Below are 26,548 nucleotides of genomic sequence, written 5' to 3'. Positions count from 1 at the left end.
ACGTGTAAAATTGCATGCTGAATCCTCGAGGAATGACATTCGTAAACAACTCTAGTAAAACAAAATTTAAATCCTGTTTACCGCGACATATCGAAATCCCAGTAGCTTTCAAACTAAGACGGTAGTAAACGTAACGCCTCCAGTTCACGAACCGCATATCAATCACTTCAATACGGAACCCAAACATTTCTTGTGTATAAAAGTGGCGACTCTGCGTTTCATGACATATAAGGATTTTGAAAAATGGTGATTCAGAGTCCGGCACTATTAGGTAAGAGCTTGGTAAACAGGTTGGTTTTATTTTTGGCAATGTGTTTATTTGTTATCGTTTGAGCTTCATTTAACGCAAAGACAAGTCATGAACATGGCATGAGTTCAGCGTTCAAGTCAGCCGTTTTGTTCTTTTAAGGTTAATCGCTCATGTTTTGTAGTGTCAGACATAGAAAAAGTTTGTGTTAGGGTAAGCCGTCCATCATTAAGAAAAAGAAAATGTGTGGGTGTATGTAAGATATTAACATCGAGATTAATTTTATGTTTATTTATATCCATTAACCAACTTGTATTATTTTTGCATGGCTTGTATCTTTGGATAACACCATTATGACAATGTAATATATTTAGGCGAACTAATAAACAAAATTTCATTATGACTATATAACAATTGTATTCATTTGTTTCTCATAAAACATATTGCCTTTATCAAAAAAAGCTCTCGGTGAAAACTTAAAAAAATATTCAAATAAAACATGACACTTTAAAATGGGCAAAATGATTGTTTCAATGATAGAACATCATATAAATATTGACTGCCTTGAGAATGACAGTGCATATTGGCAACCTGAGGTAAATACTGGCGACCGAGGCGAAGCCGAGGTTGTCAATATGCACTGTACCCTCAAGGCAGTCAATATGTATTTCATTATACCGAACAAAAACTGTAGTACAATTGTCTGCTGGTAAACAAAGCGCTCAGATGATACAGACTTTAAGTAGAATACTGTCAGTAATCCCGTATTAATAGAGTATTGACAATTTCATATGTTCCATAGAAGTGAGGGAACATAATAAGTGTCTTTTACGGTTGCAATGCCAGTTTAATTAATCATAATTTTCGCATGAAATCCAACATGGCGGCATATTCGTAGCGTATTGCCAATTTTATATGTTCTATAAAAGTGAGGCAACATAATAAGTGTCTTTTACGGTTGCAATGCCAGTTTAATTAATCATAATTTTCGCATGAAATCCAACATGGCGGCATATTCGTAGCGTATTGCCAATTTTATATGTTCTATAAAAGTGAGGCAACATAATAAGTGTCTTTCACGGTTGCAATGCCAGTTTAATTAATCATAATTTTCGCATGAAATCCAACATGGCGGCATATTCGTAGCGTATTGCCAATTTTATATGTTCTATAAAAGTGAGGCAACATAATAAGTGTCTTTTAAGGTTACAATGCCAGTTTAATTAATCATAATTTTCGCATGAAATCCAACATGGCGGCATATTCGTAGCGTATTGCCAATTTTATATGTTCTTTAGAAGTGAGGCAACATAATAAGTGTCTTTTACGGTTGCAATGCCAGTTTAATTAATCATAATTTTCGCATGAAAATCCAACATGGCGGCATATTCGTAGCGTATTGCCAATTTTATATGTTCTATAAAAGTGAGGCAACATAATAAGTGTCTTTTAAGGTTGCAATGCCAGTTTAATTAATCATAATTTTCGCATGAAATCCAACATGGCGGCATATTCGTAGCGTATTGCCTATAAAATGAGGCAACATAATAAGTGTCTTTTAAGGTTGCAATGCCAGTTTATTTAATCATAATTTTCGCATGAAATCCAACATGGCGGCATATTCGTAGCGTATTGCCAATTTTATATGTTCTTTAGAAGTGAGGCAACATAATAAGTGTCTTTTACGGTTGCAATGCCAGTTTAATTAATCATAATTTTCGCATGAAAATCCAACATGGCGGCATATTCGTAGCGTATTGCCAATTTTATATGTTCTATAAAAGTCATAGTAAGAACATGTACGGTAACAGTTTAATAATATAAAGAAGGGCATATTCAAAATGTCTTCGAATGTTACCTGTTTACAGCAGACGAGAACCAAATTATGACGTCGTGTCTGTGAAATGATTTATGATAAAGCGTGGTCCTCATTTAAGGTTAATACGCAATTTCTTTCATGCTTTACGATGAAATATGGGGTTTTAACAGTGAAATAACAACAGTGAAAATATCAATTTGATATTTTCACTGCAAAATAAGGAGTGAAAATATCAATTTTCAGAACTACTTTTAAAATCTTTTGTTGTTACATGTACTTGCCTTGGTCAAAACAGAACACTGGACTTCAGTAAATTATGTCAAAAAAGGTTAAAAAAAATAAAAAAAATATTTTATAAATTTAAATAAATATATAATTGGAAATTAACAACTTACCGTTTATTACCGGTTATCCCGTTTATCAAACATTTTACTGATCTTTGAAGCTGAATGTTCGAACATTTGCTTTCATTCCAAACAAATTACAGACAAAAACAACTGTTCGAACATAAATAAAATTTTATAGCATCGATCAAATGTATTTTGAACTGTTAACCGTTGTAGTACGTAAAATGGGCTTCCTGGAGAATTCACACAACAATTTATCGGATAGATCCGATATTTTTTACCCCACCCACATCTCAAAATGTGTCAACAAACTAGCGTGGCATTTACTCTTCTGGAAAACAAACATTTTAAAGCGAAACAGACTGGACAGTAAGATGACTGTATATTAACTTACTATAAAAACACGCGTATATGCAGTCTTAAAACTAAGAAGAATGGTTAAAATCCAATGAGTATCCACATTTGTTTTGCTAACACATTTGACCTTCCAAATTTTCATCCTATAAATAGCGGCGTAGTAATTTGGTTAAAATAAAAAGTGTTTTCATTATTTTTTGGAACATTTGTGCACTAATAATACTTCATTTTTACCGTTCATAAAGCTTTGCAATAAAAAAACGAGCGAATATTAAGCTATAAGAATGAATAGCAGAGAACTATTTCTCAGCAAACCGAAAGTAAAAAAGTTGACAGCTATAATTATGCATGAGGGGCGCCCTACGGGTAGCGGCGTAAAGCCCACCCTTTTCAAAAAGGGGGTAATTCAGAAATAAATAAAAAACAAATAAAACTCCGAAAATAAGCATAAAAGAAACAGAAAATTTGTTTATTTCAGTGTAAGATCGTGATCATAAAAAAACTACATTTTCACTCGTGGCTTCGCCACTCGTGAAAATATGTTTTTCTATGACACTCGTGAAATAAAATACGATCTTACACTGAAATAAACAAATATCCTCTATTTATTTGTCGGAAATGTATGCCATACTCTAAACTTGTTGAAGTGCTTACTATATCCGCGAAGTACTTCTCACGTAACAAACTTAAGTAAGTAACGGTTATAATCGTATTCTAATAACGAGGTATTCTAACAAACTTTAGAATACACCTACATTTTCAGCCAATGATATTGCAGATAGGCAACCATTATGTAGTAGACTTAATCATTAAGAATGTCAACTTTCACGCGGGTATAAATGTTCGCCTACTGCCAATCATCCGATACACACTCCCTGCCCCAGATTTTGCGTTGACGATGTGACAGCCAATGTGGTTGTATTCTAAGTCAGTTAGATGACATGAAGTGAATTCGCTACGCTCACTCCGCCCATTCTTAACCATTAAGAATTCACTTCATGGCATCTAACTACTACTTGGCATAAGTATCATAACTAAGTTCATGACATAAAATGCAATGTTTGTTTGTTTTTAAATGTGAATGAAATCAGTTAAATAATAACCAACTTCAGAAAAGAAATCTTTGAGGCATTTTAAATGAATTAAAACTACCACATGTCACAATGTTAGTCCATGAGTATTTGCAAACTTAGCATTTATAACAGAAATATAATTATGTAGTCCTTAATGGGTGAAAATATGGCAAATGTTGACTGTTTTACTCTTTATCTTTATATGACGTGTTTTTTTATTCTATTTCATTAGAATAAATCAAAGTGTTTCAATCCAGCTGGCATTTTTGTTGTTTATTCATGGCATAAATGGTAAATAAGAAGCGTGTATTTTCGTATTTCATAAATAAAGTGAAAACTTTTTTTCAGAAAAGTAATCACAATGGGATTCAAGCACCTTAGCGTCCTTGTGTTGCTCTTTGTCCTACTGAACCCTACGGAATGTTGGTTTGTTAAAAAGGCACTTAAGAAACTGGGAAGACATATCATGAAAAGCATCGTTCCTGCTCCTAAACCTATACCATGGAACAATCCTCGCATCTATCCTAATGAACGTTATCCCGGTCTCCCTGGTCTCGTAATCAATAATGATCATAATGATGCGATAAACAAGCTTGGATGTAAAGTGAGTTTTGTTTCTTATAGCGTGTTGTTCACGATAACATAAATACCATTACATCATGTTTGAGAGTGTTTTCTCTGTTTTCTTTTAAACATTTATAACACTCATTGGAACGTTCTAAAACTCATGAGGATAAACTAGAGGATCTTTATTTTAACTGCACTGCTATTTATTAAGTGTTTTCTATAGCAAAATTGTACACAATAATAACATTACCCTATAATCTCAATAACTCGGGATGTGGATGGTAACCGTTACATATCGTTTATATATATATATATATATATGTTATTTACGCGTATGCGCATGTCGTTATGTTAATTAATGAAATGTGGTTATTGATAAAATTAAGGTATAAAGTAGTCTTACGATCGACCTTACAGGCTTAAAATATTCATGAGAATATCTTACGACTTAAGAATAAGTTGTTAGGCGTTCATTTGTCGTGTCTTCATTTTCCATACATGAACTTACGTTTTGCCATTATGTTTAAGTATCAACGCCATGAAGTAATTATATTCCGACAGTTGTACATTAAGAACTGCTCGGCCATTTTTATCGAAAACAACCTCGGATGTATTTGGACTGAAAAAGAGGTACGTTTAAGTCCATTGCAAGTAGATCGCGTATTAATCTCATTTAGCAGTTAAATTTAAAGACTTTACTCTTGAGAATCTTAATTATGTTTGCAATAATACACTTCACTGGCAATCAATTTAAACTTAGATCAATAAATACAACTCTAAAACACTTAATTTAATTAAAGATATAAATAAAAAAATTACGAACTACTTCTACTGATGTCACGGCATACATTCGAGGTTGTTTTGGATAAAATTGGACGAGGTGTTCCGAATGACAGTTGTAAAGTAGTTTTCTTCGGGCAATTTTCCCTTTAATGTTGGAGTAGCTGTTGAATCCATTTGAATTCATGTACGAACTCCAAAACAATGATATCGGTCGTCCTTTTGTGTAATATTTGGTTCGATTAATTTAAAGTTCTGCATTTGCAAAGCGTATAATAGCTTAATATATCAAAAACACTGAAATGTTGAAAACCACAAGTAATGCATGATATTCAAATATATCTACGTTTAGCATTTCGAAATAAAAAGAAAGCCTTTTGTGTATTTGTTTTAATTTATTTATTTAAATAAAAGATATTCAAAATTTACGCTCCACACGTTTTGTAATCAACAGATAATCATAATTATAAAGCAATTAGTTTAATTCAAACCTTTTTGATATGATTTAAGCAAAATAATTTCAAGCACAATATCATGCGATTTGTTTTCATTTGTATTAAGTATGCATCAAGGGGGAGGTCGCATATAGTTTGTTCTTACTTTCACGTGAAATTAATATTGTGCATGCTTCTGTTCATGTGATATTTCGATGAATACTGAGAATCTAACTACTGGGAGTTGTCATCACACTAGCGCGTTTTTCATCGGCGACAGGCTAGCATTTTCTGTTCTTGTATTGACGGATGTCCTTGTCACTGCGGTCTTCTGTGATTATCTGTATAACGTGAGGCTCGTTCGCCTTTTAAATCGGACCATGGTGTAGTTCAAGTCCGTTCCTGAAGCGAAAAAGTCGTTGACTTTATAAATGATACACATCACATACCAAACTGAAAGACTCGTGATCATTAGCGATTCCAGAACTAAAAACGTATCCTCTCAAGGCTAAACAATTGTGCAGAAGTTTGTTGCATTTCACCAAAATGTGGGTAATGAGCTTGAAATAAATAAAATTGGGGGGGGGGGGGGTTAAGGAACCAAAAATCGGTCAGGAAAATTGTACAATCGAGAAATAGCCATGAAGTTGGGAAAATATGAATATATACATGAAATCACAGTCATAACATGCACATATATTCCATATTTGCCGGGAAAATACGAAAATTTCCGGATAAAATCAGCACGTTTATTTGTAAACATTGCTTCCTCAGCGACAATCTGTTCAATAACTTATTCATCTTTAAAGTTATGATACCAAACTAAGATGTCGATTGAAAAAAAATGTTTTTCTCCACATACTGGACGCATACATTTTTTAAAATTTAAAGCAAAGTTGGTACCTGAATCGGTACTTTTCATTCTAAATCCGCCATTTTGTTTGCCATGAAACATTTTTCTCATTTTGCATTAAACGAAATTACGTCCTCCCCCTTCATGTATGTTTCAGCTCCTGTTTGGCATCGCTTGCCCCGCGGCCATCGGTGCTGTTGAAACGGCTCTAAGTGCGGCGTCCACTGGAACGGCTTCAATTATCGTCGGCGCAGCTGCTGGTATCGGTCAAAATGCTTGCCGCGTTAGAAAGAGGAGGTGCAAGAGGAGTGTATGTATACTTATTTACAATACGCACTCCATTTTGAAATCATCATTTGGATTTTCTCGGTCATTGTTCTCGAAAACAACTTCGGCTGTATATGGACGGTTGTCATACTTAGAAATCGTTGTGTTTAAGTCCGCTGCTAGTAGATCCGGTAGTAATTTAATTTAGCAGTTAAACTTGATGACTTAACTTATCTTAATTATGTTTGCAATAAATCACTTCACTGGCAATCAATTTAAACTTAGATCAATAAATACAAGCTAAAACACTACATTTAATTAATGATATAATTAAAAAAAATACGAACTACTTAAACTGATGTCACGGCATACATCCAAGGTTGTTTTCGATAAAAATGGCCGAGGAGCTCCGAATGTGAAATCATTTGTTCCAAACAACGGGTTTAAACAGAGGCCCCAATTTCTCAAAACATCTAAAGTCCCTTGTAACAGGATGTAAGAACAGCTCTCTATTTTTTTGTTTTGGTATTATTTATGTAATATTCTCATTTTAAAAACTTCTGAACTTTTTTAAGGAAACTAACTTGATGATTATCATATCACTTTTGTTTTCATTTTTTGAAAGTAATTATTAATAAGATGTTTCGAAAAATGGCACCATAGCTATATCAGTCAGTGTGTATACCACGTGAGATTTTGCGTCATAAACGATAGGAAAATATTTTGCTTCGAATGAAGACTTAAAACAAAGATAACTTTCCTATTTCTTTTAAATGAAACACAGCACAGTCTACACCTCTTACGGAGCCCCGCCTTCGGTCTTTTACCAGAGTTTGATTGAGAGTGTAGTTTAAAACACTTCGACAAACCTTTTCACGATACGGCTTTAAAAAGACAAACCGTTTCACGTAGTTGCCGTCTGACGGAGAACTGTTAAAGCATTATTTTGGAAACAGGTTTGTCGAAGTGTTTGAAAAAGTAATCACCTTATCAAACTCCGGTAATGAATCGAAAGCGTGGCTCTGTAAGCGGCATAGACTGCCCATAATTGTTTCATTTAAAATGGTGTATTAAAAGAAAAGTTATCTTTGATTTAAGTCTTCCTATGAAGCAAAAGGTTGCCTTCTGAAGTAGCATATATGACGTAATTTATCACAAGGTATACACACACTGTATATGCATGTACACTGCTTACAGCATTCACAACTTGCTTCATGTATATGGCTCACTGAATTATCATCGCTACTTGTACAGATTGTTTTTCAAACCTGTATCTGTGATTTTGAAAGGGTATGAATATATATATAATAATCATCATCATCATAATAGAGCATGTTCTTGGTATGCTTGGAAACAGATATCGTCGCGTGTGAACGCTTAGTATCGTTGGCGCTTCCCTTATTTTAACAAAACCTGATCACTCTTGCGCGTTATTTAGTATTATCAAGATCTCGAACATAAGCGTCAATGTAACTGCTGGTCAAGACATTGAATGTGTCTTCTTCTCTCGAAGGTTAGAAACGGCGTGGAGTTGCTGGCGTTCTCAGACGACTTTAGGGACTACGATATGAATGGTGACAAGCGTATTGAATATGAGGAGTTTGTGTTCACCGTCATGAGGACAGTGGAGTTGGCAGAGCCGTTGGAGCTGAGGGAACCGTTCAACTTCGCGGACTTTAATCGTGAGTTGACGATTTGTCATAAATTGTTTAATCAGAGAGTTAACATTAACATCATTTACAAAAATTCATATCGGTGTGAACAGTTGTGAAGAGAGTATTGCCAATATTATTTCAATGAGATTTAATTCACGTCGACCTTAATCTTAGTCGCATTTATTTCGATTCTGACAATACCTTTACGTTAAAGCTGCACTCTCACAGATATACCATTTTTACAACTTTTTAACTTTCTCACAGATTGAACGTTTTGACAACTTTTTTTATTTTTTTGTCATGGAAAGAGCAATTTTTTGCGTATATATATGCAAACCAATGATATAAGATTGCTGACAAAAATTCAGAACGTAGATTTTCATATTTCCGTTCGAAAATTAATATTTTATGGCATAAACCTAACGGTTTAAGAAAAATGCATAAAACATCAATTCTTGAACTTAAATATAAAAATCTGCGATCTAATTTTTGTCATATGTAACTGGTTTCCATGGATTTTCGCAAAAGAAAAATGTCAAAACGTTCAATCCGTGAGAGTGCAGCCTCATTGTCCGAAAATAAATTATAATAGACAACTATCGCAGTATGTTTTGAGTTAAATGATATTGGACGTGAAATTTTAAGTATTGTTTTTATATATTCTTTCTCTCAATATGAACGTTTTTAATAAACAGAATAAAATGAAATCACCATGCATCCAATATTCAAATACTTGTTACTCTAAGTTATATAGCTCCAGTTAAACTGTCTTTTCTTCGAGTAACGGAAAATATTATAAAAGGGCTTTTGTTAGCATTTGCTGCATAATTTGAATATGTTAATTCACTTGACGTGCCAATGATATTCATATATCATCGTTTATCTTGTAGTGGATGGGGAGCTCAATACAGATGAGTTTAATGGAGCGCCTTTCCTCTTTGCCCGTAAGTATAATTTATCGGTTTAAAACAATATATAAAAAGAACAAACTTTATTTCTATCTTATTTAACAAGCCATAGTTGATAGATATTGGATGTTGTATACATTTTATAAAAACAGCAAGGAAAAATCGTTGTGAAATGATGTCACATTTGTTGTCGAAACATTACAAATGTTTTAATTTTTTCATTTGCTTTCATGGTATTATTTTTGACTGCTTCTGTAACTGAAATTTGTTTATATATTTTCAGAAAATTTGAATTTTTGCAACTACATTTTCCTTTTTCAGATGCTTATTACCACCAATTTATAAAGGATGAAGCGCCAGCAAACGCCACCTCTTTGGAAGTCAACACCGCCGCATAATTATGAATTATGTCTATTAGAATTTGAATGTATTCGATGCCTTCAGGGGTCCCGTTTTAATAAAAAGTGTAAGGCTACAAATCGCAAATTCCATCGTACCCAGTTTTGGGCACATTCTGCGTTTCAAAAGAATGTCGTAAATCGTAAGAACTTTTATTGGATATATTATATCCTTAACTTTACGGATATTCCCGAGCACTCTAATGCAGCGTAAGGTTTACGCCTTATATATCATATTAAAACAGGGCCCATTAAAAGTATCAACAATACCGTAAAAACTCCATGGATAAGCCTAAGTCCAGAAGCCAACAATCAATTAGGGGTCGTTTCAATGAAGGAGTTAAGCCGTAATAAAAATAACCTTAAATCTGTATAAAGTGGCAAAAATAAATTTTATAATTATATATTAATGTCCTCTACTTATATTCATTTTATATACTGACTTAAGTTGGTTCAATCAAATATTTAGCAAAATAATGAACATATAACACTAAGGTAATTTCAAATAACGACAAAAATAGACGGTCCCTATAAACGGCCCGTATAAAGTCACAAGTCTTAGGCCTTAAACTATAAACGTATAACACTATTTATACGCAAAAAGAAACAGTGTGCTTAGAATGTTCCTGTTATAAGGAATATAAAAATGTTTGGTAAATTGCTTATTTTTTATTTATTCTATGTGTTTATAATACTCACATAGCTTACCACAGATAATGGATGCATTTACCTTTTTGTTCTTTTTGCGCATGAGTTTCATTTTTTATTTGTTGGTTTGTTGAATAAAATGAATCTGATTGAAGATGTTTATGTGTTGTTGTTTTTTGTTGTTTTCTATTATTTTGAACATTTATGATAAAAGCTAATTGCGCTCATAATCAACAACCGAGTGCTTATGTCGGAACATGGTTCATCATGTCGGAAATTCGCTCACTGAGCTAATGTATTTTTGAGATCATATACCCTTCTGTACATAAAGATTCTTGTATCCTGTATCATCCATCACGTTAAAATTCATGGTAAATTATCGGCCATTAAATTCTGCGATCCTGCTTTTTTATGTTGTAACATTTTGCAACCTGCGACAATGCGTATAAAGAACGATCGCCCCACTATTTTAATTCCGCCTTCAAATTTCAACATTAATAAATTGTGATCTTGTTAAATGACCTATAGCTATAAATTGAAAGTCACTACCTGGTCCAGACAGCCATCGATGAAGCAAAATATATATCATATTTACTTGATCGTTATCTACAAATAGAAGATAATGCGGAATCAAACCACTTTAATGGAACTGTTGAACAAAAACTGAGTTATGTTGCAGACGACACACTATATATAATAAATATTGTACTGCACTCTTTTAGAACAGATAGTAAAAATGCAAAAGCAATACTTTCGCTTTTCATCCCGTACTATCTACCTCTGCCGCATTGTTTCCCTCTGTCATGAAATCCCATTAAAGTTTTTTTGTTCGCCATGGTAAAATAGACATTGACAGCCTTGAGGCTTCGTCTCGGTTGACAGCATGTACCTCGGGTTGACAGCTTTTACCTCGGGTTGACATCATTTACCTCGGGTTGACAGCATTAACCTCGGGTTGACAGCATTAACCTCGGGTTGACAGCATGAACCTCGGGTTGACATCATTTACCTCGGGTTGACAACATGAACCTCGGGTTGACATCATTTACCTCGGGTTGACAGCATGAACCTCGGGTTGACATTATTTTCCTCGGGTTGACAGCATGAACCTCGGGTTGACAGCATGAACCTCGGGTTGACAGCATGTACCTCGGGTTGACAGCATGAACCTCGGGTTGACAGCATGAACCTCGGGTTGACAGCATGAACCTCGGGTTGACAGCATGTACCTCGGGTTGACAATATGCATTGTCAAGAACTCAAGGCAGTGAATAGTTATATAATATATTCACACACCTGTATATTCATGAAAATAAACCTCTTATTTTATTAACAACTAAAAGAATATACGGTTAGTTGAATATTGATCCATTGTACATATTACCGATCAAAACACGCGAAGATACTTCAATTAGAGACCCTATTTAATGGTATATAAACATCCGATCCCATGGAGGGTGAAAGTATACAATGTTAACCCGAAAATGTTCTTGTCAACATAGGCGTTAGCCGATGGGTTACATAACCGCTTCAAAGGTTAAGATTGTATGCTATCACCCTACATGGGATCTGATAACTATTTTTTCATACCCAACAAATATTGTAAACCAACAATAAAGTGATTGAAAAAGTTCCCGCGTCATAATGACTTAATATGATGAACTGTTTCCTTTTAATTAAAATTTCAATTTCTAGATTTTGCGTCTACTTACGATAATTGTTAACTATATTTTATAAGCGACTGTTGCACCAAGGTCCTTGAGAAAAAAGTTAAGACCCACACGAGGGAAAGATAATCGGATCCCCCGATGAAAAGCGTAATGTGAAAGGGTACAGTACAATGCCAGTGTGTGTATACCACGTGATAAATTACGTCATATATGCTACGTCGGAAGGCAACATTTTGCTTAAAATGAAGACTTAAATCAAAGATAACTTTTCATTTACAAAACCATTTTAAATGAAACAAAGGGCAGTCTATGCCGCTTAAAGAGTCCCGTATTTGTTTTATTACCGAAATTTAATAAGGCCATTAGTTTCATCAAACACTTCGACAAACCTGTTTCCAAAATAATGTTTTGACAGTGCTCCGTCAGACAGCCGTATTGTAAAAAGGTTGTCGAAGTGTTTAAAGAAACTAAACTCTCAATCAAACTCTGGTAAAAGACCGAAGGCAGGGCTCCGTAGGCGGCGTAGACTGTGCTATGTTTCATTTTAAATTGTGAAAAATAGTGAAGTTATCTTTGCTTAAAGCCTTTTTCAAATCAAATTATTGCCTTCCGACGTAGCATTGATGAGGCAATTTATCACGTAGTATACACACACTGAATACGGATCTGCTAATGTCGTGTTTATGAGAATCTCACATTGACAAACCACGTGAGGTGAACTTATATAAGTTAAGGATTAGAAGTATCCCATTTTGGGACATACGGGGCAAAGAAAACCATTTCGCGTGAGAGCGAGTCACGTACCCAGAATGTTTTCCAGCGCCCCGTTTTTACCAACTTATAGGAAATGTTTCATTCATTAATCGGTATCGAAAAATATGACGCCATTTTGGTAAATATGGAAACATATATATTTATTGCAGTATTGAAATCGTTATACCTAAACATGCTATTTTAAGTAAAGTAGAGGAGTTGTTGCTGCATCAGTTTACGCAGGGCTGGTTGGCTCAGATTAATAGTACCGTTGGTACATCAGGTAGAGGGCGCAAGAAATTGCGTACATACTGTTTGTTGAAAACTAAATTTGGTACAGAAAAGTACTGTAAAATAATCATGCCGCTGCAGCATAGGTCGGCACTGAGTAAATTTAGATGTAGTGTAGCTCCTCTACGAATTGAAACTGGCAGATATGAAAACTTACCGGTTGAAGCTAGAAAATGCCCCTTTTGTGATACTGTAGAAAACGAGTCTCATGTTATCCTTGAGTGTAGAGCATATGATGATTACCGTGTTACATTGTTTGCTAAGGCCGTTGAAACTGATAACTTATTTCTAACTATGAGTAATACTGAAAAGTTGAAATTTATACTCTGCAATTCTGCATTGTTACGACTTGCTGCCAAAACTGTAATTTGATTTTAAAGAGAAGACAGTTTTATCTGTGTAAATAGTCATTGCGTTCATGTATATACTTATAAGTATGTAGATGTTTACTTATTGTACTTTGTGATATTCTAACAGGTCACACAAATGATATTGGTCCCTTGTTATTAAATGAACCTCCGATATAATGGTCGGTAAATCCAATTTCACCTGCTTGTTTTAGTGTTTCTGGGAGCTTCTGTCAGTATTAAGTCGGTTGTTTCATTTTTTTCTATGGGCTCTTAAAGCAAATCTTATGCTCATTGATGGAAGAAATTTGTTCGTGTGGCATATTAGTGTTTAATTTGTAAGTACAGTTGTTGTTGTTGTTTTACCAGTCAGTATCAGTCACATATTTTATAACAAGTCTGTATTTTATTTTGTATTAATATGTTCTGTGTATTTGTCAAATAGTCTCCTGTAATTCTGTATAGAATGGCCATATAATTATTTGTTTTATGTGTTGCATGTAACTTTTAGTATGTATATGGACGAGACTCTAATAAAGATATAAATAATATGAGGTCACCGCTTGACAAGTCCAGGACCAACGGCTTTGATAATTCATGTTGGAGGCGTGATATAAAAAATGTAGTCTTATACTCTCCCTAAACGTGCCTCAGTGATTCCATTCACTTGCCAATTTATTTCACATTACAATAAAAATACTCAGATTCTACTATTAAATTTAAGTTAATTCTAAGGTTGTTATTGAATACGGCCCCAGGAAGATGTGAATCGTTTAAGAATTCATACAAATCCACTTGTATATCGACCAATCAGAAGTCTTGTTTCTTTGAGAAATAAATTTATTGTTAAGAGAAAAGCACATAATTCATAAGATATACATAAACTTCGAAGGCAGCTAAAATCCTTTATTGTCAGACGTTATTCATTGTGTTTGTAGATTTGAAATGCCTGACATCTGCAAGAAAAAATAAAAAAAAACATTCGTCCAGTTTTAAAGAATGGTTCAATGTTCAAATATGATGTAAATGAATTTAATGATTCTTAATAAAGAAATGAGCAAAAGCTTCTGTGCATTTCAAAATCCTTTTGTCAACGAATACCACTCAGAAATAGCAACCACTTCATTAATATGTATGCGTAATTAGTCTCTGAATGCAGTTTGCTACTAACAGGAACTATTTCTGGATAGCAAACATTTGGCCGATTGTTCAGAACTTTGTTAATGTTACCAATATGGTCAACGACACTGTTGTTTAACTATTTGATTATGAGCCCATATATTTAAATGAAACAAATACAGATTTAATCAATTAACTTAAATTGTGTTTGAAATTCGGCCGAGCACAATTGTATCCTTTAAGCGTACATAGCAGTAAATGTTTTAAAGTAACCACTTAACAACGTTGTTAACCGGAACAAAATACTGAATAATCGGCTCATTGATGATTAAAATGCATAACAATAATCATTTTAATCGAGATTTCAGTTACTTTAAGTAACCCCAGCAGCTGCAACTGCATCTTTCATGGCGGCAATTCCGTCGGCAATCCCTGTGGCGGCAGTTCCACAGCTTTCCTGCGCCGGCAGTTCCATCCGCTATCTTTCCGCAACCCTCGATATCCTGGAAGATATTCATATCCAATTATAAGGCTTGTCTAGCATATAATAGGGTTCGATGAGATATGGTTTACATGTATTTGTGCAGCGTTCATTATGTTCTAAGGGTTCAAAAAACGATTGTTCGGGCTGAATAAAGAGATGGAAAGAAAAAAATTATTAAACGTTCAATGTAGTGAACATGTTGATAAGAAATTATCGTTCATTTGAAAATATTTAAATTATCTAAGATCTTGATTACGAAAAAATCCCGAAAATAGCATTGATATCAGTTTTTAAAACACTAAAAACGGGAAGTCTCCACTAAATTCTTGCAAATTGTGTAGAGTATTGGGTTTCTTGTGTTCTTGGCTTTACCTTACAGTCTAGTTTCTTCTCCGGCTTTGCAGCCATTCCTCTGCTTGTTTCCGTTATCGTTATATCCACATCCTTTCCCCTAATCTTAATCTTTTTCTTATTTCTTTTGCCCCATAACCACGCATCTGATGGGTCAATCAGGATTACGCAGACGAGCAATACCAGGGTGTACTTGAACAGCATTGTGTTGGATCTTTCTCAGTTTCTGAAGAAAAACGATATAAAGGGTTTAAAAACAAATGCGCGAATGCAAAATTCGTTCAAAAAAGGAATATCTGCACATGTAAATATCGATTCAAGGAAAAGAATGCCAATTGTTATCAAATAGAGTCGTCGTAATGATGCTATTAATTCATGTATACCAAATCCCCGGTATTAGTGACACTCTTATTTAAAATTTAATACATACACATGTATAATAAACATCAATTTTGACTGATAAACCTCAAATACTTTCTAAATAATGCAATTATGGAAAATATGAATTACTTATAACAAGTTTGTAACCGTGTATTTAATAGCGGAAAACGCAAAAATATTAAATGATTGGTAAATGCTAAAATATTTACTGTGGTCTACAATAGTCTCATAAGGTAGAAATACCATGTTTTATGCACATTTCTTTCAAATTAAACTCGGTATCCTTCATAAGAACCATTGTTTTCGACATTTATTCATCCTTTTGGAATATTAAAACAATAGTATTAATTGTGGTAAATGTTATTTGGGAGTAAGAGTGCATATTTAAGCTTATAGTAATACCCGCTCAATTCATTTTCCTTCCCATGACCAAAAAGGTTTAATTCTGTATCTGATTTTCCGTATTATATGTATGTTAAACAAATTCAACGATGTGTCACTTTGTATTCTACGATTGTTTTTCGTAATACGACTTCAACTTCAAAGTTTATTGACAAATCGGCATATAACAATACCTTTGGCCATTAAACATATTTAACATTGAACAGACGGTCGAATGATATTTTTTACAACACAATAACATGTATAGTTATAAGGAGTACATGTTTTAAAGAACATATAGATGGATATTAAGCAAAAGTTAAGAAGCAGGTATATTATCAAGTTGTTCTTGTCTATTTAGCATAGCATGATGAATATATTTAAAAACATTTCTACTTGTTTTTTTATTTTTCACACGACATTAACTTAATAAACTTTTGAATAGTCGGGAATGCTACATTTATACAATATTTTAGCCTTAAATTACGATAAAGTGGGCAGCATAAAATAAAATGGTATTCGGATTTCGACTACTCTCAAATTACAACATTTACAAAGTCTAGCATTTCTATCAATATTTAGATATCTGCCCGTTTCAATTTCCAAAGAGTGAGAACACAAACGTAATTTCGAAATTTCTTTTCTAATATAATCATTATTAATAACATCAATATAGTTTTCAAATTTAAGCTCACTTTTAAATAGTCTATAAAAATCTAATTTTGATTGGCTAGCTACAGTTGTGTTCCACTCCTGTTTATACTGGTCATACAATCTTTGTTTAAACAGAGGTAAGTAATTAACATCATTATTGAAAGCTGTGAAGGTATCACTGAATCCCATGTTGTCTAACAATGTTTTTAAAGCAAAAGCCCAAGAATTATTTTTATTTAAGTGTACAGCTTGTAACTGTTCTGAATAAAACATATATATAGGGTTATCAGTATTTTTCATTATTTTTAACCAATACCTTAGTGCACGTTCCTTACATTTAACAAACAATGGATATCCACCCAGTTCTTCAAGAACTGCTGCACTAGAAGTCTGAGGTTTGACACCCAGCAGGTGTTTGCAAAATTTAAGATGTAATCTATCAACTTCTTTATAATTATAAATGCCCCATATTTTAGAGCCATACATCAGAATGGGGGAAATGAGTGAATCAAATAGTTTTAGTTTAGATTTAACATCAAGATGAACTTTGCTAAATATAGACAATAGACTATGATAGGCTTTAAGTGCTTGTTCATGCAATGTTTGTACAACATACTTCATATTCCCAGTGTAATGGAACTTAATTCCAAAATATGTAAACGAGTCAACAAGGTCAATGATTTCACCGTTCACGGTCCACACAAACATGTGTCTGGATTTACGTTTTTCAAATATACACACTTTTGTCTTATTTACATTAATTTTCAGACCCCATTTATGAGAATAAGTATAAACATTATCTATTATACGTTGAAAACTACAGGGACAAGCCCAGTAGCAAAAAATTAAAGACGCTGAACAAGAAACATAAAACGTAAAAACAGTCCACATATGCATCAAAATAACTTAGTGTTAAGCGTCATTAGAAACCTCACCGGTTGCAAGGACTTAAAGACCAGTTTGTACAAAATGTATAGATTGTATGTAATACATCTTGAGTAGATAACTCTGAATAATTATTGTTCATATATTTTGTCAATTAAGACTACATCTGACTATATATACATAATTATATGTGCACGGAAGATGTTGGTTTTGTAAATGATTACTCGAAATGTTTAATGTTCATAATGTCCATCTATATGATATCATAATGATCTTTTGATGTTCGTTTATATCATATCATCGATGTGTGTATATATTCTTTGTATTCATCTGTATATATGTTAATCTCTTCACTTATGGAGGAATAAAAAGTATCTATCTATCTATCTTATAGAAACAGATATACCGATTTAGTTACTAGAGACTTGTGTATATAAGTTTGAAAAAGTGAATAAATATGCATAGGTCGTAAAAGGCAAACAAGTTTATTTAAAAATATAATTAAAACAGATTTTTGAATTGGTTGATTTTAGTCATGTGATACATTGATTGAAATGTATCGTCAAATATGCATATTCGAATTTGTTTAAATTCCTCAAAATCAATCACATTCGTTTATTTCTCAAATAATTAATACACAGTTCCAAATATTAGAGCCAGAAAAATAATACAATATTTAGGAATTTTAAAAATACGGTATATTTCATATGCGAAGGAATAGTATAAGGTATCAAAAATACAAAATTATAGGAATTGCTTGCTTAGATCGAAATGATCAATCATTACAAATATTTTATGGAAATAGTGTATGCATTAGCACTAGAATTAGGTAGTCCATATGAAGTTTTCTTTGAATCAAAATGGGTTTCATTTCTGTCACTTTTTTTGTGAAATTTCCTTTAAACTTTAGCACTGATAATGTTATCAAATGTAAAATTGAAGAAGTGTTTCACTTAACTGCAATTCACATTATAAAAGCATTTGCGATAGAGTGTCCTTAGTTGAGTAACATACCATACATCACTCGGCATTTATCTCATGGAGTTATCTCATTAGATTGATTAAATGAATTTGCGGTAATCTGCAATTATGTCATCTTTTGTTCTACCAATTATCACAAGATCAATAATCCGGTTTTACGACCGAAAATTTCATTCACATGCATTTTGCCGTTTCTTATTATGTATTTTCATTGTTTTCGTAATGATTGTAGATATATAATTTTAATGATTTTACAATCAAAACCTACGTAATTGATCACAATTTTACAAAACTTTATATTTGAAAATGGAATTATTTTATTATTTTATTTTTGATAAATAGCTAGAGATAAAAGGCCCCGTTGAACTTCTTAATACTGTTAACAAATATCTTATTACAAGTCAATCAGTTAAACAAAACACGTTCATATTACTGACGAAAACCTACCTTCTCTATTCCTTAAGTGTTTCAAGACTGATTTAACTCCGTAATCGGCTGCTTAAATAGGGACACGTGTTGTTAAAAAGGATTTCCAGTTTATTGATTCAACCTACGTTTTTTGTGCTTGTTTTGTTTGTATATCGTTTCAATGCCCTGTTTATAAAAGTACTCGATAACAAGAAAGCAATACAGGGAAAAAAACGAGTATTGCTGCCTGCTAAGCCTAACCAAATCAGTCATTTTGCTCAGTATTGCATAAAATATCTCCTCGATTTGGTGTGTTGACGTACAAAACAACTTATCATAACGATAAATCTGTTTTTGTGGTGTTTGATGCGGTTTATTTTGTCTCAATCATGTCATCACGCTTGTTCGACAATTTAAGGGCGCTGAAACGACATTTCTATATGCACTTGTTGCGCTTGTACGACAACACCACATAAATATGCGTGATGGGCCAGGGCGACATATTGTCTGGGTCAATACGCAGAGAAAGGGCCGGACCCCCCTTAATAAGCTATCTTAGTCGTAAACCTTATTATTTGGGCTGCTTAAAAGAGCTCGTGTACATTCGTAAAGTTACGGGCAGAATTTATGCGGTAGATGTCATTACGATAGTTTTATTGAAACGCAGTTTACACCAAAAACGATGTTACGACTGGAATTTTGCTATCTTAAGACTACCTATCTTTATTTGAAACGCGTCCCGTGCGCGCTAATGAAGAACCTTCTTTTGATCGATATCAAGTAAGGATATACAGCGTTGCAATTGACTATTTCTGTTTCCCATATCAATGATAAATCAAAATAAGAACACGTTAGATTGGGATAATACTGGGGACGCTTCCTTTCTTACACCAGTACCTCTTGTTGTTCTCATCAAAGGACATTCGAACAATACTCAGTGAATCGCAATGTTTTGGCGTTACTCAAATTTCAAATTTCCACACATTAGAACTGACATTTATTTAACATGGTTTTGTTGGAGGTGACATTTCAAATTTAATAGTTCATGGTTTCAACTTCACGATTTCAATATTACATGATATCGTTTATGCAAAGTTGAAACTGTGAAGTTAAAATCGTGAATTTGTAGAAATGACATCATATTAAAAATATTGAAATTGATATGTAATCTTCAGTCTTTCTATATCGATGCTATTTTTGTGTTATCTTCACGGATTAATTTCAGCTCTACTGTGACGACATCTGTGAAGAGTCAATCTCGACCCCGTCTCTTGAGTAGAAACCATTTATTTGCCTCGAGCTCACGACCGCTTGGGTGAAAGGTAATGCACACATACAACTTCACATAGTAATGCATATAGGGCTAACTTATCGAAAGCATACGACAAATATCGTAAGGTCAGGCCCGCAAATCACGAAAACACTCAAGTCAAATCTCAAACTCAGTCTCAACTCTTTTTATCTAATTACAGCATCACATGATTCTAAATGTTTTACCCTTTTTAAAATTGCATTCTCTCATTCATCATGTTGATAAAAAAAAAGAGCAAAAATTGTACTTGAGTCCAATTTATTATTTTTGAGTTTTACTCAAGTACATTTTGTGCTGTAGAATTTTTTTTTTTCAGAATATTGAGCAATTATGTTAATCAACATAATGCATGTGAGAATGTGCTTTTAAAAATAGTAAAACATTAGTATTTTTAATAATGTCATACTGTAATGTGGAAAAATGAGTTTAGATGGAGATTGAGATTTGACTTAAGTATTTTCGTGATATTGGGGCCAGGAATTTCAATTAAATGTTTTTTAAATATCAAAAAATCAGATAAAAACTTTTATTTGCAAAATCCAATAAACTTCACCAAAGCTGACCATTATATGATTACTTCTTAGAAATACAATTTCGAAAAAGTGATTGAACGATACGTACGTATTTTAGATAACCACAATTACCACAAACCCCCCTTATCGAGTTTTTATATCTGAAGTTGTTTTGTTATTTATGTTCTATGCGTTTGCTCTTTGTGACATTAAATTATTATTAGAGGATGCTGTTGTTGTTTTGAATATTCAGCTTTCCTTGTGGGTGTTCTTATGTTTTATAAGGTGTCTTTCGAACAATACGTACTTCATGTTGTTATCATTTTAGTTTGTTTATTAGACTGTTTGGCCTTTTAGTAATGGATTTGGAGGTTGCTGCTCGTGCAGTTGGTATCTTTATGAGGTGAACCTATTTGTGTGCGTCATTGTGGTGGACCCGTGGTCTAGCTAGTGGTAAAACATTTGACTGTCAATCCAGGGGTCGCCGGTTCGCCGCTAAAGTAATGAATAGTCTTTTTGGAGAACCGTACAACGGGGATCCTGTGTAACTGCTATATACGAGCGCACGTTCACCGAGCGCCCGTTCACCTTACTTATATCCATACACCCCTGTCCGCCATTCGAGAATTTAATACAGCAGGTAAATGTTGGTGCCCTCGGCTGTGTCGTACTCCGCTGGTTTTTGTTGTTTGCAGGAAAGTTTGAGTAATATTTTACTCGGAGACTGTTTGCAGGAAAGTTTGAGTAATATTTTACTCGGAGACTGTTTGCAGGAAAGTTAATCCTAGTTATCAGAATATAATGAAAGGTTAAAATTGTTAATAAGCAATAAACTCCGTAACAGAAATATTTTTATGTTTAGCGTATAACAAAAATACCGATAGTATATATGTATACATTATATTTGAAAGGGGAATTTTGTCGTTATGAAACGAAGCCATTTTCAGAATTTTCAACTGATTTTGGTTTCTTAATCCATCAGTCATTTTACCGCAATAAAGAAAATAATATTTAACCATTCAAAACGAAAATTGAACATTTTGTATTGTAATATTTTGTACTCTTGTAGTTTAAACTTAAGATGGTCGTTGTACTTTTATGTTAGTGTTAATGTTAGTCATAAGTAATTAATAGATGTGTACCATCTTTGTAGATATTGTCGATGACATTGCTGTTTGATAAATTTGATATTAAAAATGTAATAATAAAAAATAAAAGAATAATAATAAAAAAAATAATAATAGCATGATAAAAGTAATAATGATAATAATAATAATAATAATAATAGTAATAATGAGGAGAAGAAGAAGAAGATACAGAATAACAACAACAACAACAACAAAAACACATATTCTTAAAACTACGCCTTATACAAAAACAATAAAACATATTCTTATAACAACAATAACAACAACACCACGACCACTAAACTAAACTTTTCTCTATATTTGTGTCCCCGAGGGTGAATTGTAACATTATCGTAAATGCTCGACCATATCAGGCAAGCTCGGAACAGAACTATCTTTAAACCAAAGCTCTTCTAGCACTGCGGTATTCGCTGCTTGCCCGAATTTTAGCCGTTGAAAGCGTTGGAAATACTTTTTCCAGTACATCTGTCTGTGCCAACACAACTCACGACATCAAACACAGTGCCATCTACCTTAACTAGGCATACCCCAACTATAACGGTGCTTACAAGAACCAATACTATTCCTACCACTAATACTCGTACAGCAACAACATAAAAATGTAAAATAAAATAAAACAACTATCTCTATAACAACCGGATTGCGCCTACAGCCAACAAACAGCAATAACAACAACAGAAACGACAACAACATTATCAACGATTCTTAATGACTAGAATATATACGCATACATTTATATCAACAAAATATATCTGCAATACTGGAAATAGCAATCTGTGACAAATGTGACTGAGTTGTAAAATTTACTTTTTTTATTTAAAAAATGATGCAATTTTTTACCTGTGAGGAATGTGATTTCATGATACATAAAAAACCGGCTTCGATCACAAATTTCCCAGGAGCTGTGACATATATGCTAGAAATGTGTGACAAATGAGATCTTATTTTTCCCAGCTGTGAAGAATAGGATCCTATTTTACGCAAGTGGGAAGAATATGATCTGGTAAAAATAAGAACAGAACAGAACAGAAGTTTATTTTGATTTAGACTTCATAGTCTCTCATCATACAAACAATCACAGAAATGTACATACACTCAAAAACAAACCCATACACATACAAATAATACATTCAAAAAATAAAACAAAACATATAATAATACAAAGAAAACAATGTGGAGGGTAGTAATAAAAAGTTCAGAAAACCATTTCTATCATGCTTTACGATGATATATGGGGTTTTAACAGTGAAATAACAACAGTGAAAATTTGATATTTTCACTGCAAAATAAGGAGTGAAAATATCAACTTTCAGAACTATTTTTAAATTCCTTTGTTGTTACATGAACTTGCCTTGATCAAAACAGAACAATGGACTTAAATTAAGTAAATTATGTCAAAAAATGTTTAAAATTAATAAAAAAATATAATTGGACATTAACAACTTACCGTTTATTACCGGTTATCCCGTTTATCAAACATTTTACTGATCTTTGAAGCTGAATGTTCGAACATTTGCTTTCATACCAAACGAATTACAGACAAAAACAACTGTAAATAAAATTTTATATCATCGTTCAAATGTATTTTGAACTGTTAACCGTTGTAGTACGTAAAATGAGCTTCCTGGAGAATTCACACAACAATTTACAGATAGATCCGATATTTTTTACCCCACCCACACCTCAAAATGTGTCAACAAACTAGCGTGACATTTACTCTTTATCTGGAAAACAAACATTTTAAAGCGAAACAGACTGGTCTCTGACAGTAAGATGACTGAATATTAACTTACTATGAAAACACGCGTACATGCAGTCTTAAACTAAGAAGAATGGTTAAAAACCAATGAGTATCCACATTTGTTTTGCTAACACATTTGACCTTCCAAATGTTCATTCTTTAAATAGCGGCGTAGTAATTTGGTTATGAATTCATGCCCATCTTAAAATAAAAAGTGTTTTCATTATTTTTTGGAACATATATGCACTAATAATACTTCATTGTATACTGTTCATAAAGCTTTGCAATAAAAAACGAGCGAATATTAAGCCATAAACATGAATAGCAGAGAACTATTTCTTCGCAAACCGAAAGTAGAAAAGTTGACAGCTATAATTATGCAAGAGGGGCGCCCCACAGGAAGCGGCGTAAAGCCCACCCTTTTCAAAAAAGGGGTAATTCAGAAATAGATAAAAAAAAACAAATAAAACTCCGAAAATAAGCATAAAAGAAACAGAAAATTGTTTATTTCAGTGTAAGATCGTGATCATAAAAAACTACATTTTCACTCGTGGCTTCGCCACTCGTGAAATTATGTTTTTCTATGACACTCGTGAAATAAAATACGATCTTACACTTAAATAAACAAATATCCTCTATTTATTATTATGTTACTATATTTTTTGTAGCATATGTATAAATAAACATAAAACAGAAACCGTATTTTCCTTAAGGTATTGTTTAAGTTATTTCTAATTTTAATCGCACTATTTATATAACAAGAAAGGTTGTTTAATACATTCTTATTTTTACTTTGTAACAGTCCTATAAGCTTAAACATACTTGGATTATGCCAGGAATAACGACTTATGTATCTTTTTCTTATATTTTTATATATATCACACTTGAACATGAAGTGAAACTCATCTTCAATGTCCCTGCTATCACAAAATACACATATTCGATCATGTCTCTCTTCTCGGTTTCTCCCGTAACGACCAGTCTCAATTCTGAGTTTATGTGATGATAGTCGCAGTTGACTAAACACATGTCGATAACGCTTTGAGTTCATAACGTCAAGATACTGTTCATATTCAATCTTTGGTTTTAGATATTTATATAAAGTAAGTACGTTATTATTTCGGAAGGAAGTGTGCCATTCTTGGCTGAAGTGATCAATAAGACGCTGCTTAAACAATTGAGCAAAACGGTCAGGTTTTATAGTGGATGGATTTTCCCATAGATTCCCGAAACCGTGTCTGTAAAGTAGGTCCTTTATCTTTGACGACCAGTTATCTAAATGTCTAATATTGTTGTCAGCAACTAATTCGTCATAAAGTGCCTTAATTACGCAGTTGTTAGTATTGATGACTTTAAACCAATATTTCACCATTCGAGTCTGTCTTTTAATTTGTATTGGGTAGCGTCCTAATTCAACATAAACACCTACATTATTTGTTGAAAGTTTTACACCTAGCATACGCTTGCAAAACTTCAGATGTACTCTTTCCAATTCTTTAGCATTGGAATATCCCCATATTTCACACTAATAACTTAATATCGAACCAATACACGCGTCAAAAAGGTCTCACTGTGTCTTTGGGCTCAAATCAAAGCCCTTTAAATTTCCACTTAAAGTATACATAGCTTTTAAAGCTTTTTCCGCTCGCATTTGCTAGTTATTGTTGAATTGGCCGTTACTACTAAATATTGTTCCTTGGTACGTGAATTGGTCAACTATTTCTACTACTTTATCGTTATAGATCCAACTTTCGCCACATTTCAGCCTTCCTCGTTTTCTGAAAACCATGATTTTACTTTTATCGACATTGACTTGCAAACCCCAACGCTTGCAATAATCGGATAGACTGTTCAAACTTCGTTGTAGATCTTCGGCCGTTTCCGCTAATATTACCATGTCGTCGGCATAAAGGAATAATATCAAAGTCATTTGTTTCAACGTGATTCCACTGTCTGGATTAGATTGTAAAAATAATTCTAGATCTTCGATAAACATGGCCCATAACAAAGGTGAGCATATTTCTCCCTACTTCAAGCCGGTAGCTATATCAAAGAAATCGGAGTAACTATTGCAGTGCCGTACCTGTACTCGTACATTTTCATACATGTTCTTAATAATTCTAAACATGTTGCCCCGTAAACCAAGTTGTTTATAAATTTTGTACCACAGACCATTTCTATATACACTGTCAAAACATTTGGACATATCAATAAATGCCGCATAAGGTCCTACATAGCTGTATTTCTTTTGACCGGAGTGAGGAGGCTGAAAGTGGTCAAGTGTCCAAGAACAATGTATGGCGCCCGTGGTAGAATGTGGATTTGTATATAGTTAAGTGCAAGCTGTTACTGGATTTTGTTAAGAATTGTTGTAATTGTATACATGAAGTATGAAAAAGGGAGCATGTCTTCTACATTATAGGCATTTCTTCATACATTCATGTGCATGATTGGCAGACATAAGAAATAAATGAGACTAGCGAAATTGATTTCTTTTTTATTTGTAGACCCTATCCGTGAGTTGGTTTAAACTGTACTTGTTTCTAGACAAATCAGACATTTTACAAATATTTTATAGAATAAGAATTTGGGAGGGAATCAAAGGCTTATTTGCTATATACATTGCTGTGATTGGTCTATTACCGGTAAAAGTATATAAATAAATACCGGGCCAATTAATGTACAGTTTGAAACACATAGTTTCATGATATTGGTGTACTTATCCGTGCCCAACCATTGGGTTCACGCAGGGGGCTAAGTCAATATTTAGTATCATA

General features: G+C 33.3%; 2 protein-coding genes across 2 annotated transcripts; one reads left to right on the top strand and one right to left on the bottom strand.

Annotated features, from left to right (window-relative positions):
- Nucleotides 1-115: 115 nt before the first annotated feature.
- LOC128219644 (uncharacterized) lies at nt 116-10,511 on the top strand. Its single transcript, XM_052927540.1, has 6 exons — nt 116-271; nt 4,192-4,447; nt 6,635-6,787; nt 8,258-8,426; nt 9,290-9,343; nt 9,629-10,511. The coding sequence occupies exons 2-6, from the start codon at nt 4,205-4,207 to the stop codon at nt 9,703-9,705; spliced, it is 696 nt and encodes a 231-aa protein (XP_052783500.1). The 5' UTR covers nt 116-271; nt 4,192-4,204; the 3' UTR covers nt 9,706-10,511.
- Nucleotides 10,512-14,233: 3,722 nt separating this feature from the next.
- Nucleotides 14,234-19,232, bottom strand: LOC128219647 (uncharacterized). The gene is made up of 4 exons (XM_052927547.1): nt 19,098-19,232; nt 15,390-15,594; nt 14,906-15,036; nt 14,234-14,370 (listed from the first exon to the last, which is right to left on the bottom strand). Exons 2-4 carry the CDS (start codon nt 15,570-15,572, stop codon nt 14,334-14,336), a joined length of 351 nt encoding a protein of 116 aa, XP_052783507.1. The 5' UTR covers nt 15,573-15,594; nt 19,098-19,232; the 3' UTR covers nt 14,234-14,333.
- Between the last annotated feature and the right edge of the window lie 7,316 nt (nt 19,233-26,548).

This window comes from Mya arenaria, chromosome 15, assembly GCF_026914265.1.
Source record: "Mya arenaria isolate MELC-2E11 chromosome 15, ASM2691426v1".
NCBI classification, from domain to species: Eukaryota; Metazoa; Mollusca; class Bivalvia; order Myida; family Myidae; genus Mya; species Mya arenaria.
Note: the sequence above shows the minus strand (reverse complement) of the source record. Positions and strands in the feature narration are given on the sequence as shown.